We start from the raw sequence: 16,268 nt of genomic DNA, 5'->3' as shown, positions 1-16,268 counted from the left end.
GTGCGGGGTTCTGTGCTCTGTTTTACATGTATTTTTTTCTGTACTATCATCTCACTGGATTAAGAAGAAAACTACGTTTGAAGAAATTTGAATTGCTGACTGTCACCAAGGTTAATATATTGTCAAGTCTAGGGTTCACACTCAGCTGCCCAGTCGGCCACTGTGCTGCCTTATGTCCTTTGCACCTGCCTTTAATGCATGCCAATTTGACTTTGGGACAAAACCTGGAGGAGATCCGGGTGCTTTTTTGCTTTGAAGAAATTGATTCCTGCCTCTTTTTAGAAATAAAAACATTAAGTACAGTTGTTTTTTCACTGAAAGTTTAGGTTATCCAACCGGGTGAGCTTTGTAGAACCCACTTAGGACTTTTAGGAAACATGATATAATTTCAAAACACTGTTTGCCACAGTCTGTTTCCAAGGCCCACTGCCTCTCATAATTATTTCATTTCAGGATAACAGCAGTTGAGTGCATGGATTTGGTAGTTGGGGGCCTGGGTTCAGATCCTGTCTCTTCCACTAATTGGCTATGTCTCTAGACAAGTTTTCTGGCCCTGTCTGAACTCCAGCTTCCTGCACCTACCTCAAGAAAAATTGTATGAGGCTTGTGGCCTCACATTTGTAAAGTGTCTGGCAGATAAGAAGTGGGCTGTAATGAAGACGCAGGTTACACAGAGTCCAGGGTTGTTAAAACTAAAGGGATCAGAGAATCGACAGTGAAACACATTGTATTCACTCCATTGGCTTTGTAGAAATTGACCAGAGATCTCCTATTCATATTGCCTATTATGGGATTGTTCACCACAAGATTTTTACTTGGGCTAAAACTTCCTGTTTATATATGCATTATTTTGGAGTAGATGGGTGCCTGCAAGGCTCTGTCGTAAGTAAGGATGTCTGTCTGTCCTCCTTTTCCCCAGCAGTCATGTAGGTCCACAGCCTCTGGGAGGCGAAGTGGTGAGACACCACACACCCTGCAGGGGGCAAGGGCACTGAACTGGGAAACAAGTCCTACACTGTGGAGTGAGGACCTTCATTTCCGTGATGGGCTTCCCTAAGGGTGCTTCTCTCTCCAGCCTCACTATTGTTGGCTCCATGCAAACCAGCCAACCACACCGTGTCACTCCTATATACAATCCGTGCCCACGCTGGCTCAGTTAACACCACCCCGTCTGGCTGTCAGTTTTATAAAAATCAGGCAAAACTTTGATGCGGATAAGATGGAGGCCTTACGGGAATGTAAACAGCGTTGTTTACCTTCTCATGTGTTTTCGTGACATGGTGTTATGGCCAGAACTGGAACTTAGTGTTTCAGTTCATAAACTCTCCTGATGTAGACAAAATGGGGCCTGACCCTGAATGTTAAACCCTGGAGTATACTGGTCCCAACTTGAGGGCTTACCATGTGCCAGGCACTATTCCAAACACTATAAATGTAGGGGTCCACTTAATTTTTCTCAGTAATCATGAATAGTATTTATCATCTATACCCAAATCCATCAGAGTGCTTACAAATTAGTTTCCTGTCCATTTCTGCCCTTGGATTCAGTCAGGTCTAATCATACTGTAACTCCTCCTGCCCTTTCCTGGTGCTTGAATGAGTGAGAAAGGTTGTGTTCTTTGCAACCAAATATCTCTAACCAAGACATCTAGTGAAAAGGGTTAACTGACAGTTGCTAACTAAACCACCTCCTTCCCGAGCTATGGGAAGCAGTTAAAGAACACTCAAGATTGGGATGGAAATAACGTGTATATGATATGAATAATGTAGCTTTGAGAATTTTTTTTTAAGATTTGGGTTTACAATGAAATCCCACGCCAGCAATCCTTCACTTAAATGCAATACATTTGCAGCAAGGTAAAATGCCAGGCCCCGTACGTGCCCATGCCGCAGAGGCTTCGGGCATACTATGTCGCCACCCTGAGACTCTGCGTGAGCCTCACGGCTGTAACCGTGACACCCATCTTAACGGACATTTGACTCTCAGCCTCTTGGCCTCTGTTCCCCCCACCTCTGGCAACGAGAGCATACTCACCTTTTGAGGAACCCCCCCACCCCACCCTTTAAGTGCCATATCGGCGGAACCGTTAACGAAGGTGGCCTACCCTCCTCCAGCCGAGAAAGTTGGGCGTGTTCTTCCCCAGAATTTAAGTCTTCGGTGGAGTTCTGCAAGGACTGGGGGGGGGGAACGGTTTTGGTTGAAGGTGTGAGCCTCTCAGGAAGCCTGCAAGTAACAGACAACCCAACTCAGAGTAGCTTAATCAGACAAAGTCTGATTTTCTCGCATAAACACTCTGCAGGTATGCAGCCGCTGGCATTGGTTCAACTGCTCCACAATGTCTGGGCTGGTGTGTCTGTTGGTGATAGTCTTGGTCTTTCCCTCCTGATCACAAAGGGACTGCAGAAGTTCCAGCATTGCAAGTTTTAAGGCAGAAAGAGATGAAGGGAAAGCTTCAGTTTTCATCACTCTTATCAGGAAAGTATAATCTTTCCCAGAAATTCCCAGCTATCCTCTGGTCATATCTTCTGACCGCAACTGTGTCCCATGGCCACCCCTACCTTAAAGGGGGACTGGCAAAGCTAGTATTTAATTTTTCCAACATCTGTAAGGGGAAGGTGGCAAGGGTAAAAGGATAAGGGAATAGTCATTAAGAATAGCCAGCCAATGAGGCGCCTGGGTGGCTCAGTCGGTTGAGCGGCCGGCTTCGGCTCAGGTCATGATCTCACAGTTCATGGGTTCCAGCCCCACGTCAGGCTCTGTGCTGACAGCTCGGAGCCTGGAGCCTGTTTCAGATTCTGTGTCTCCCTCTCTCTCTGTCCCTCCCCCCTCATGCTCTGTCTCTGTCTCAAGAATAAATAAACATTAAAAAAAAAAAAAGAAAGAAAGAAAGAAAGAATAGCCGGCCAACCAACAGCTGGCTACCACCCCCGGGACGGAACTGAACAGGTTATTGACTCCTTCCTGCTACCTGGATCCTGAAGCTACTCCGGTTTTCGTACCTCCTCCACCTAACTCTTAAGCTTTCACACCTATGAGCTGTCTCCTAGCCCTCTGTGTAAATTCTCAGTATCAATTTCTGTTGCTTGTGCCCAGAAAATTCTGACAGATGTATACACTGTGAGCGTTGCTATCCAGATAACATGAGAATGCACAATCGTAAGCCGTCAGGAGGTGCTCGCTGCAATTATTTTTACCCAAAGGCCGTACAGCTGGCTGATGCCGGTGGATCTTCCAAGGCCTGTTCGCTCCATTGCGCTCAACTGCCTCTCAGGCTTCCATTTATTAAAGGATTTGCTGACCCTGCCAGTACAGAGGAACACCCACTGAGGGAAATGAGATAAGGACTGAACTGTACTTCTCAGAAACTTTTATAAATGGAGGGTGTTGTGAAGTGTGAACGTCCCCTGGATCTGGTCCCCTAGATCCAGACCAACACAATGGTTAATTCAGATGAGTGATCAAGAAAAAGGCTGTTCCCAGAATAGCTGGGCACAAACAACTTCCAAGTAGAGCCAGCCCCCTGCCGGGAAGAGGACAGGAGGCCAAGTGCCCAGCTGTGGGCCTGCCCTGAGGGATGGGGGGCCTGTGGGGGGGCCGGAGGAGGGGCGGTGGAGCTCATCCACCTGTTAGGAATGCCAGCTCTGACGCTAACCAGTCACAGGACCTCGGGCAATTGCTTCACTTCACGTGCCTCAGTTTTCTCATCTGGAAAATTTGGATAACACCACCCGAGACCAGGGTTGTTAGGAAGATTAGCGGAGTTAAGACAAGTGCGTGGCACACGGTAGGTAGCCTCTCTTCACGTGTTTACTATCACTGTCCTCAGCACTACAGCAAGGAAGCAGTTTCCAGGGTATAGGGCTTGCTAAATTATCTGGAGTGGGTTTGGTTTTCTAGAAGTGACACGCCCCCCCCCCTTCCCCACTCCATTTTCCTAGTCAACTCACTAGGGCTTCATGGTGGACTAAAGAATCCACCTAAGACTGTATAATCATCACAGTCACACTTTATTGAGCACCCACTGTGTGTCCCAGGTACTGCTTGTACATATTTTCATCAACTACATCAACCCTGTGAAGTAGATATTGTCTTCATTTTATAGAAGATTGAAGTTCAGAGAGGTGATGCGATTTTCCCCAAGTCGCAGACTCCTGGGTTCAAACGTGCATTCAGGCTACTATAACAAAATGCCACAGACTAGGTGGCTTAAGCAACAAACATTTATTTCTCACAGACGTGGAAGCTGGAAAGTACAAGAGCAAGACTCTGGCATATCTTGTGTCTGGTGAAAACCCCTTCCTGGCTCACAGGTATCCATCATCTGGCTGTTTCCTCACATGGTGGAAAGGGCAAAGGAGCTCTCTGACCTCTCTTTTCTTCTTCTTCTTCTATTAATGTTTATTTGTGAGAGAGAGAGAGAGACAGAGCATGAGCAGGGGAGGGGCAGAGAGAGAGGGAGACATAGAATCCAAAGCAGGCTCCAGGCTCCGAGTTGTCAGCATAGAGCCCAATGCGGGGCTGGAACTCAGGAACCCTGAGATCATGACTGTTAGGATGTCCTTGGAACCACAGTAGAGGGGATGGCCATCTTGCCAGTGCAACCCAACGAAAAGCCCCTAGTAGCGTGCCAGAACCAGTTGGAAGTCAACCAATCACCAAGCGACAGCACGACCTGATGCGAAAAAGGCCCACCTGGACCTAAACCCTGAACCACTGCAGCTTAAAAACCCCACCCCACCCCCACCACACGTGGGTGCGACTCTCCCTCTCCCTCCCTGAGTCACAGAACCTCGCCGGAGACCTTAGTTCCCAAATAAAGCCTTTGACTGCTAAAATTTTTTAGCCTCTGACTCCTATCTTTACCCTGCCTTACGCCTGACCCTAATATTTGGTGCCGAAACCCGGGGGAGGTAGTAGCTCGCCTCCCTTGGCTGAGCTCCCTCCTTGCCAAGCCAGAGGCCAACCACCTACTCAAAAGCGCCTACAGGAGCCGGTAAGTAGGACAGACCCCTCCTTCCCTCCTCCAACTACGGCTGACACCTACGAGAGACGTCTCGCAAGTCAGCCTCCTTTCCTCCACAAGCCGCAAGGCCCGCACGCCAATAGGCCCCTTATTGCAGCATGAGGGACGCCTCGCCCTGCCATGCCAATGGGGAGTACCGAGTCTAAACCGCCTCGATCTCTTACCCCCCTCCAATGTCTGTTAAAGCTTCCGGCTCCTGGGCTTACAAGGCGAACTTCGTGTAACCGACTCATCTGCCTTCGCGCTGTAGTCTGGCCTCAGTACAAATTAGATAATGATCCTCGGCCACCCGAGGGGTCTTTACAATACCAAATCTTAACCGATCTGGGCAATTTCTGCCATTGGCTGGGAAAACAGGGAGAAATACCCTACGTCATGGCCTTTTGGGACCTCAGGTCTCGCCCCAACCAATGTTCCTCCTGCCCCTCTGCATGTATGCTCCTTGCCTGCCCACAATCCCCCGACGACCCCACCTCACCAACTTCCCCCATCTCCGACCCGTTAGAGGATCTAGCCACGCCGCCCACCGGCTCTCACCCCCACTCCATACTCCCAACCCCCAGCCGTCCCGCCCTCACCTCCCATATCATCCCCAACTGTGCTCAGGCCCCTCCCAGCGAACAGAACCCAGTGGCCATCTTACCTCTCCATGAGGTGGCAGGACCTGAAGGCCTGGTTCGCGTTCACGTCCCCTTCTCCCTCCAAGACTTATCCGCCATTGAAAAGTGGCTAGGGTCATTCTCGGCTGACCCCCACCCAATACATTAAGGAATTCCAATACCTTGCCCAAGCCTACAGTCTCACATGGCATGACATCCATGTAATCCTCACCTCTACCCTCACCCCTGAGGAGAGGGAGCGCATCCAGGCCACAGCCAGGGAATATGCAGACCAAACCCACATGACCGACCCCACTATGCCTGTCTGTAGGGGCCGATGCTGTCCTGGCGGCCGACCCCAACTGGAACTACCAACATGCAGGCAATGGTCACCGGTGCCGGGACCAGATGATCCAGTGCCTACTAGCAGGCATGAGGGCAACCTCAAATCAGTAAATTTTAACAAACTTCAAGAAATAATACAGGACCCCAATGAAAACCCCGCAGCCTTCCTTAGCCAGCTCACAGAGGCACTTACCCAGTATACCAGACTAGACCCTACCAACCCCGCTGGGGCCACAGTATTGGCCACCTACTTTATTTCCCAATCAGCCCCTGATATTCAAAAAAAAACTAAAAAAGGCCGAAGATGGTCCTCAAACCCCTATGGCCAACCTGGGAAAGATGGCTTTTAAAGTTTTTAATGGCCGAGAGGAAGCTCAAGAACAACGGCGATAGGCCCGTCTCCAACAAACGGTACAATTACAGACCCCAGCCTTGGTAGCTGCCCTGAGGCTAGCCACAATAAAGCCCTCTGGGCCATGGCCCCCTCCGGGGCCATGCTTTAAATGTGGCCAAGAAGGCCATTGGTCTCGTCAGTGTCCCCATCCCAAAAAGCCTACCAGTCCATGCCCATTGTGCCAGCAAATGGGCCATTGGGAATCCGATTGTCCTAACCCAGGGGAGGACAGACTCGCAACGCCCCCACATGGCGAGGTTTCACCCCGATTGGACTCTGCCTTCCAACTGCTGGAGATGGAGGATGACGACTGACAAGGTCCAGACTCAGTAACTCCGGTGACCCACACTGAGCCCAGGGTAAAACTCCAGGTAGCGGGTACGTCCATCTCCTTTCTGTTGGACACGGAGGCTACCTATTCTGTCCTGCCGAGCTATTCCGGCCCTACCACGCCGTCCTCCGTTTCGGTCATGGGCATAAATGGCACCCCCTCCATTCCCCCATGCACACCGGTACTCACCTGCTGCCTGGATGGCTTCCACTTCTCCCACTCCTTCCTAGTCATCCCCTCCTGCCCCGTCCCCTTGTTGGGCCAAGACATCCTCAATAAACTAGAAGCCTCAGCAACCTCCCTATCCGCCTTACAGAGGCAGATCAACTCCCTAGCACAGGTCACTCTACAAAACCGACGAGCCCTACATCTCCTGACAGCAAAAAAGGGGGAACATGCCTGTTCCTGAGGGAAGAATGTTGCTACTACCTCAATGAGTCAGGCTTAGTTGAAACCAATATAGAACACCTAAAGGAAATCCAAAAAACTCTATCCGCCCGCCCAGGATCCTCACACCCCCTAACCTCCTGGTGGCAATCACCCCTCCTAACTTGGCTCCTCACCATAGTCACCCCACTAGTTGCTATCTGTATAATACTTATGCTCTTACCTTGTTTTCTCCGTTTCGTACAAAAACAAATTTATGAAGTTTCCCAGGTTGCATTTCGCCAGATGGTGGTCCGGCCATATTCCCGCATTCCAACCTCAGACCCCACATACCATGACGTCGCCCTTACACCTGCAGGAAGCAGCCAGATCAGATCTGTCGCCCATTATCACCAATAAGAGGTTGGAATGTTAGGATGTCCTTGGAACCACAGTAGAGGGGACGGCCATCCTGCCAGTGCAACCCAACGAAAAGCCCCTAGTAGGGTGCCAGAACCAGTTGGAGGTCAACCAATCACCAAGCCACAGCACGACCTGATGCGAAAAAGGCCCACCTGGACCTAAACCTGGAACCACTGCAGCTTAAAAACCCCACCCCACCACACCTGGGTGAGACTTCCCTGACTTCTCTCTCTCTCTCTCTCTCTCTCTCTCTCTCTCTCTCTCTCTCTCTCTCTCCCTGAGTCACGGAACCTCACCAGAGACCTTAGTTCCCAAATAAAGCCTTTGACTGCTAAAATTTTTTAGCCTCTGACTCCTATCTTTACCCTGCCTTACACCTGACCCTAACAATGACCTGAGCGGAAGTCGGATGCTTAACTGAGCCACCCAGGCCCCCTGAGCTCTCTTTTCTAAGGGCACTAATCCCATTCACAAGGGCTCCACCTCCTGACCTAATCGCTTCCCAAAGGCCCCACCTCCTAATGGCCTCATATTGGGGGTTAGGATTTTAACATATAAATTTGGTGGTGGGGGGGTGACCACAAACATTCACTCCACAACCTCTCTGTTATATTCCAAACCACAAGCACTACATGGCCCTAAAAGCCATCTGGAGCCAAGGCAGACATGGCAAATCACGATGTGCCCTTCACGAGCCTGGGAACCTGGGGAGGCTGTGATCACCAGCAGCGTGTCTAGATGCAGAGCTGAGGTGCTGAGCTGTCTTACTCCTCCGGCAGGCCATGGCTGAGGAAATGAGGCAAACAGTAACCCGCGTAGTCCCGGCAGCTCCTGGCTGAAGAGGGCTTTGGCGATGGGAAATCATAACCCCCGACTCGTTAGAGAGTTTAAATCAGAGTGTTGGGAGGAACCCTCACCCCACTGTGCCATGTGTGTGTGTGTGTTTTTTTTTTAAGTTTAAGAGAGAGAGAGAGAGATGGAGGGAGCAGGGGAGGGACAGAGAGAGAGGGAGACACAGAATCCAAAGCAGGTTCCAGGTTCTGAGCGGTCAGCACAGAGCCCGATGTGGGGCTCGAACTCACGAACCGTGAGGTCATGACCTGAGCTGAAACCAAGAGCCTTAACGGACTGAGCCACCCAGGCATCCTGTGTCACGTGTCTTAAGGGTGACACTCGTGTGCCTCCTTCTCCTGAGAGTGGAAGAAGAACTGCCCTTTTGGGTGAGTTTGGAGAACGGACCAGGTCTGTCTTTGGCCTGCTCTTCGCTGTGCCAGTAAAGGCTCTTTCTCTGCGGACAAGGCCCTTTCCCACAGGGCCTTGCACCGGGTAGGTGAGCTCAGCTGAGGGATATAGTTCTAGTAATCCCACCTGGCTTCCAGACCTCAAGCCGTGTCCTCCAAAAGACCTTTAGTAGCAAAGAGGAACCCGTGTGAGCATCTCTCTCACTGGTTCCAAGTGCAGGCAGGGAGCTTGGGTCTTAGCAATTGAATCCCTCAGGGGTACCTGGGTTGCTCAGTCAGTTAAGCATCTGATTCTTGATTTCGGCTCAGGTCATGATCTTACATTTCATGAATTCGAGCCCCACATCAGGCTCCACACTGCCAGCACAGAGCCTCCTTAGGACTCTTCTCCCTCTTTCTATGCCCCTTCCCCTCTCACTCTCTCAATCTCTCTCTCTCTCTCAAAAAATAAACAAATCCAAAAAGAAAAAAAAAAAAAAAAAGAAAGAGATGGAATCCCTCAAGCCCCAACAGGATGGTTCTTAATGGGGAATTTGAAAGGCAAGACAGGTGACACTAGAGCTTCAGAGCCCAGGGAGGGGAATGTTCTGTTTAAAATAGATGAGGTAACTAGGGGTATCTAGGGGCACCTGGGTGACTCAGTTAAGCATCTGACTTCAGCTCGGGTCAGGATCTCACAGTTCCTGGGTTTGAGCCCCATGCTGGGTTCTGTGCTGACAGCTCAAAGCCTGGAGCCTGCTTCAGATTGTGTCTCCCTCTCTCTCTGCCCCTCCCCCGCTCGCTCTCTCTCAAAAATAAACATAAAAAAATGTTTTTAAAATAAACATAAACCTGTTCTGTTTTTTCATCACCAACTTGACTTTCCCAGATGTTTGCAGGAACAATTTGTGGGGTTTTGCCGTAACTACTGAGGTTATTACCCCATATAGACTTCGCTGGGATTTATCTCAGTGTTTGTTCACTGTGGCATCTGAGTTTTCTTGTTGTGTGGTTGTTAGAGGAAACCACCTTTCTTTTAACCTACCATTTGTAATGTTATGATTTTCTTATAATTAAGCCACCCAGTATAAAATCTGTTTAGATTACCATGGAGTTAAAATCTGTAAGCTTTTTCTCTTTGAATGGATACATAGGAGTAAAAATGTGATTGCATTGCATCATTTAAAGAACATAATGCAAAATCTAAGGATCTTCAACATAGAATAAAAGAGTTAACATTACTGAACATGTTCTATGGCAGAGTACTTGGATTGTCTCATTTAATCTTACCAATTCAAGGAGTAGGTATTGATGAGGTTTTAGGGGTGATAGCGGGGCTCATGGGGTCCAGAGCCAAGGACATCTTTGGTGCAAAAACCGTGACTTTATTAAACCACGAGGACAGGAACCATGGGCAGAAAGAGTTGCCCAGGGACATGAGGAGAGACTGGTTATATACTATGGGGCTGGGGGAGGTAAAATCCAGGGGAAGTTTCCAGTGAGATTTTCATAGGTTAAAGAAGACTCCCAAGATAGTGGAGGCCTAGCTATTGTCAAACTAAGGTGGTTTTCCCTCTAGCAAAGCATTAGCATTAAGACCATAGGGAGTTCCTGGAGAAACATTTTACTCTGCCAGTTTCAAGTATTTGTCAATGGGCTGCAGGTTATAAGGTAATTTAGTTCTATCTGCCATTTCCTTCTGCCTTTGTCCCCCACATCAATAGGAGGGGTGATGGAGATTTAGGTCCTGCAGGATTATGATCTCTATCAGTTAACAATTTGTTTTCCCCCTTTCCTTGGTTTTTGGGCAGCCAGGAGTGCCCGAGAAATATCACACATATTCCACCTGGGGTGGGGGTCAGGGAAGGGGGTGTGGCGGTGTTAGTGGCTGTCAGCTTGCCTTATGCTCCTTCATCTGGTACCATTATTATTCCCATTACATAGATAAAAAACTGAGGTTCAGAAAAGTTCATCCACACAGCTGAGTACACAGTAGGTCCAGGGCTTGGTCCCAGGTCTGAGTCCAAAACTCTGGTTCTCACCACTACTATGGTTCTGTAGAGGTGGGGGGGGGGGGGGCGGGGAGGAAGTTTCCTCTATTCTCTTAGGTTCAGTAGTTGGACCGTGTGAATTAAACTGGGAAAAAACAGATTAACAGAAAAGATTTATTATGCATGCACATGGGGCCTCACAGAAAAGATGTGAAAACCCAAAGAAACATTTAGGCTTGAGAGCTTATAAGCCATTTTAACAAAGGGTGACAAATTGTGGACAAGAGACAAGACAAAGGAAAAGGGGATTGGGCTTCTAGAAGTCATAAATTGTAGGAAGGTAGATATATGGGGGAAGTTTATCAAAGGTAAGGGTTGTGTAGTAAGATTTGTTTATGCAGGCTCAAGTCCGTGCCATCTCCAGTGATAAGAATCATCTCTTCTTCCTGATATGGGAAAGGGGAGGAGGATACCTTCACAAAGGGAAATTTATACCCTGCTTTTAGGCAGAAAGGGAGAGTACAGAGCTTCCCCTGTGTCTGCTGTTCCTCAATTGTCTTCAGTTCACAATAATCCTTATGCCAAAGTGGCATGTTTTAGGGTGCTATATTCTGGTCCCCTTCAGTTTCCCAAACATATAACACTGTTTCAAAAGTTCTCAAGTATTTATTAAGTCTATTATATGTTCAGTATTATAAGGCTGGATTCTTGCCCTCAAGGAGTTTACACTAAGTATAGGAAGACAAAGCTTTCAGCTTCAGATAGGTCTCTCAGTGGGGACAGCTGCTCCTTACACTTGGACAGTTTCTAAGCTTACAAGTGCTTCACACACACCATTCTGTCTTCTGTCGGATTGCCACAAGCAAGTGAGGCAGCCTGGTTCTCTTATTTCTGTTTTACAGAAAACTGTCTTAGAAGTCAAGCAACTTACCCAAAGATCTCCAGCCTGGACATCTGTCTCCACTGTTCTGCTACACACACACACACACACACACACCACACACACACACACACACCTATATACAGCATCTGTATATAGCCATTTTTGCTAATGGAGCTGGTACTGACTAGCCAATCTAAACTGGCCTCTACATACCAATAATCATTAGGTGGAGGCTTTGAAGGAAATTTATCCCCCCCCCCCCCCCCCCCGCCCAGTCTATGGCTAATACAAGTTACTCATGTATGTAAATGAGCTGGACAAGTCCCTTGGACAGTACAGGTCACTTTTTTTTTTAATTATTATCTTTTTTAAATGTTTATTTATTTTTGAGAGAGGGAGACAGAGGGTGAATGGGGGAGGAGCAGAGAAAGAGGGAGACACAGAATCCGACGCAGGCTCCAGGCTCTGAACTGTCAGCACAGACCCTGACACGGACTCAAACTCAAGAACCGTGAGATAATGACCTGAGCTGAAGTCAGGCACTTAACCCACTCAGCCACTCAGGCACCCCTACAGGTCACTCTTAAAGAGAGTGAGCTATTTGAGGTGGGATTTCCTATGGGCAGTTTGCTTCCTGTTAGCGTCTGGTAATGTGTCTGGAAAAGAACTAAAGTAAACTGCATTTCATTGAAGACCTACTGCCACTCTATTACAAGTCCATACCAGAGTCCCCTTTTCCAGAATCTTCCACAACCCTGGGAAGTTTGGCAGAAACATCGGTTGGTTTTAACAGCCATTCCCAGTCAACCATCTTCTCCTTTGCCTCCCGTAGGATAGATGTCAACTCATTTCCCCAGATACTTTGCAGAGAGGGTGGTAAGGGAAGTCTGCTGTCGCAGCGGGCAGGTTTCTAGGAAATATTATTTTTCTCCCTATGAAAGGAGAAGACTGAAAAATGTATTCTCTTGCAGTTCTGGCCAGCTCCCTGCTTCCTGTTTTTGTCTGAGTTTCTGATGACATGTGAGATGGGAGCTGGAGCCAGGGCCGCAATAGCGGCAAAGCCAGGTTTGCGGAACGTAGGGGCAGTGGGAAGAGTCGAGGGGCGGAACCGGAGGGGGCGAAAAAATTGGCTGGCGTCTGGTGGCCGCGGGGCGCAGCGGAAACCAGGGGACGGTAGGGCGGCGGATTAAGGCGCGCCTGCCGGTCACCGCTGCTAGTCAACCCACTCCTGCTCCAGGGGCGAGGCCAGTCCTCAGTGGGCGGGGCACGTTCTGGGGCGTGGCCAGCCTTCCCGCAGAACCCCGCCTATTCGGGGGCGGGGCTGGTCGAAGGGGTGGGGCCGCGCTCCGCCGGGGCGTGGCCTGTGGAACCTCAGAACCCGACTACTCGGGGTTGGGGCGCGCGTCTCCAGGCGCGGGGTTCCTCCCACGCAGCCTCCCATTCAAAAGATGCCGAAGGGGCGGCGAGGCGGCGAGAGCCCCACCATGAGCCAGCGGCCTGCTCCGCCCCTCTACTTCCCGTCCCTCTACGATCGCGGCGTCTCCTCGTCTCCGCTCAGCGACTTCAACATCTGGAAGAAGCTTTTCGTGCCGCTGAAACCTGGCGGGGCGGCGCCGGGGGGACGGTCCCTCCCTCAGGCGCCCCTGCCGCCGCCACCCGGCCTGGGGCCCCCGGGCGAGCGCCCCTGGCCCCCGCCCTGGCCTTCCGGCCTGGCCTCCATACCCTACGAGCCTCTGCGCTTCTTCTACTCGCCACCGCCAGGGCCCGAGGTGGCTGCCTCGCCCCTTGCTCCCTGCCCCGCGACTCCCCGGCTCGCCTCCGCCTCCCACCCCGAGGAGTTATGCGAGCTGGAGATCCGGATTAAGGAGCTGGAACTACTCACCATCACTGGGGACGGCTTCGACTCCCAGCGCTGTGCGTGACCTCCTTGGCCGGCCTTGACTCGCTCCCCCCTTGGCTCCATGCCTCCCAAAATCCCCTCCCCGACAATGTGGCCACCGGCTAAGACTTCAGTCCAGATCCCAGATCGACAATCCCCGCCCCCAGCACCCAGATTCACTCCTCCTGGATTTCAACCGACGCCCTCCCTCATCACTGTCAGGATTTCGTGAACACTCTTGTCCCAAACTTCACCCTCCCTCCATCCTGAGCCCTTTTGGTAATCTGGACTCTCAGCCTCCAAACCTCCATCCACCACCACCCCATCCTGCACTTGACACCCCCTGCACCATGACTGTCCCGTCCCCTGTGGTAGTAATATTACCATCACCCGCCACACACAAACCCCTTCCTTTAGAGACCTGAGCTTTAGTGTTTACCTCCAACTGTGGTCCTCCATGTGAGGAGGGGGAAGCGAATAGCAGTTGGAGTGTCCGTAAGTAGAGGTGGGAATTGTGCAAGACCCAGAAAGCCCAAGGACAGTTCACTGAGGGCCTCTGGGGCCCTCCACTTCTTAATGCTGGAAGGTAACCTCCCTGTGAACCCTAGCCCTGGCTCTGGTAGTCCTCTCACCAGGGTTTTGGACTCTAGATGTTAGATCTAAAGTCTTAGGGCTCTGGACGAGGGCAGACCAGGTGTGCTCTGATGTGGGCAGGATTCCTCTAGCATGCAAGCTGACTGATTGTTCTCCTTGAAGGGTAAAGTTAAATTTGATTCTACTCGGCACGAGGACCTCTCACACTGTAGAATATTCATTAGCCATAGGCTGTTCTGCAGACTGTCTTTCTATCACGTGTTCCGGCTAAGGCTTGCAGTTCAACACTGGAGGAGGGAAGATTGTTCTAGAAGGACTATCCCCGCTATTATAAACAACCACACAGGTTAAGTTGGCTCCCCTGCCACACACGGAAGGGGAGTATGAAATAACCTAAATGTTTAGGTTAATGTGGCCATGAGAATGGTCCCCAACTCGTCAGGCACCCTGTAAGGTCCTCTTCCCCAAAGGCATGGAAAAAATCCCTAGAAAACAGGCTGAGTCTTGGACCTCTTTACTACATTTTCTCCACTTAAACATGTTTTGGCTGTTAGGGGTTTTTTCCTACCCATGTTGGGTTCTGGGTTCATGCAGGGAGCACACAATTGCGTCCCACAAGCTTACTTTGGAAGTGTTAGAAGAGCCCTTATCTTTACTACAGCCATGTGTGTTTTGCTCTCCTGCAGATAAATTCTTGAAGGCACTGAAAGATGAAAAGTTACAAGGACTGAAGACAAGGCAGCCTGGAAAGAAGTCAGCCTCTCTCTCCTGAGGATCTGCATCCCAGAGCTAGGGCAGCTGCCTCCTTAGGTGTTAGTGCTTAGATAATGTGTCCCATTTGTTGTCGTGTCAAAGATCATTATTTTCTGTTCTGTATTTACTGCTGTTCCCATTGCTCCCAGCATGTACTCCATATACAGTGCCCACTTGTGTGGTAAATCTCTTGGTTTGCTCTCTGTGCTGCTGCTGGGGGAGCTCTCTCACAGGGTCTGGAAGCTGCTGCCCAGCTGGCATTCAGGGGACCCCCACCCCAACACCTCCAAGTGGAGGGAATTGGGAAAGCCAAGGGCAATATATATTTGGTTGCGGTGCCCCTACTCAGAAAGGCTCTTTGAGGACTGGAACAGATAGTTGGTGTTCAAACAGCTTTAGTCCTGGGAAGTGTTTTGTTGGATAGCTTTTGGACCACAACACTCTTTGATGATCTGATCAAAGCCATGGTCCTTCCTAGAAATTCACGTGCTTATTATGTACCAGGTACCCTCCTAGACTCTTGGGATTGGGAGCTGGGGAGACACAGACAATAAATATCACAATATGGTATCACAGATAACCTGCTAAGGGGGAAACAAAAATAGTAGGGCAAGGTTGGTCAGGAGGGTCAGAAGAAAACAGGGTGGCATTTCAAATAAGGTTTCTAGAAGAGGTAACATTTAAATAAGGTGTGAAGGAAGTTGAGGGTGATAGCCATGTGGCACGTGGGGGAATGTTCCAGGCACAAGGGCCAGTGCAAAGGCTGAGGCTGGGGGCATACTGGGATGTTTTAGGGTCAGCAAAGAGCCCAGATGGCTGGAGCGGGAGGACTGAAGGGAGCATGGTAGGGTTGAGTGCAGAGGGTCCTTCCACATGGGACTTTGCAGCCATGGCAATGACTCTGGTTTTACTCCCAGTGGAGGATGCAGTAGAGGTTTTTCAGCCAAGTGATAGTGTCTGACTTGTGCTTGTAAGAGTAGACTAAGGAAAGAAGCAGGGAAAGCAGGAAGAAGGCTGTCATAATAATCCAACTAAGCAAGAAGTGATGGTGCAGCACAGTGTGGCCCCGCCCCACCTGTCCTTTCCCCGCTGCTAGGGCAGAGGTGTCTATGGCTTGTGGCACCACCCGTGAGGCCAGGTGCTGTCTTAAGGCAAGGAGGAGCGAGAGCTCAGCGACACAAGCCCACAAATAAAGAATATTTTAGGAAACAAGTCTTCATCGAGTGTAACATTTTGATGCTTGGCATCTGGATTTCCTTGTGCCCTCACTATGCCTGCAGCCGCCGTGGAACATAGCCAAATATTTGTGACGTTTGGGCTTTGCGCAAAGAAAGGCATCTTAGAATCAAGTGAAGGAAGTGTCGAGGAGGGGGCGTGGCCAGCTCTTGACCAATAGCCCTGAGCCTGAGATTCACTCTTGGACTTGGCAACAAGGATTTAGTGTTGGTGATCTTGTCAAGAGCAGT

At 50.0% G+C, this 16,268-nt stretch overlaps 1 protein-coding gene across 1 annotated transcript; it reads left to right on the top strand.

Moving 5' to 3' along the window:
* The first annotated feature begins 12,920 nt into the window (after positions 1–12,920).
* C10H11orf91 (chromosome 10 C11orf91 homolog) lies at positions 12,921–14,992 on the top strand. The gene is made up of 2 exons (XM_058688591.1): positions 12,921–13,490; positions 14,736–14,992. Exons 1-2 carry the CDS (start codon positions 13,025–13,027, stop codon positions 14,819–14,821), a joined length of 552 nt encoding a protein of 183 aa, XP_058544574.1. The 5' UTR covers positions 12,921–13,024; the 3' UTR covers positions 14,822–14,992.
* Positions 14,993–16,268: the final 1,276 nt, after the last annotated feature.

The sequence above is a fragment of the Neofelis nebulosa genome, chromosome 10, assembly GCF_028018385.1.
Source record: "Neofelis nebulosa isolate mNeoNeb1 chromosome 10, mNeoNeb1.pri, whole genome shotgun sequence".
Lineage (NCBI taxonomy): Eukaryota > Metazoa > Chordata > Mammalia > Carnivora > Felidae > Neofelis > Neofelis nebulosa.
Note: the sequence above shows the minus strand (reverse complement) of the source record. Positions and strands in the feature narration are given on the sequence as shown.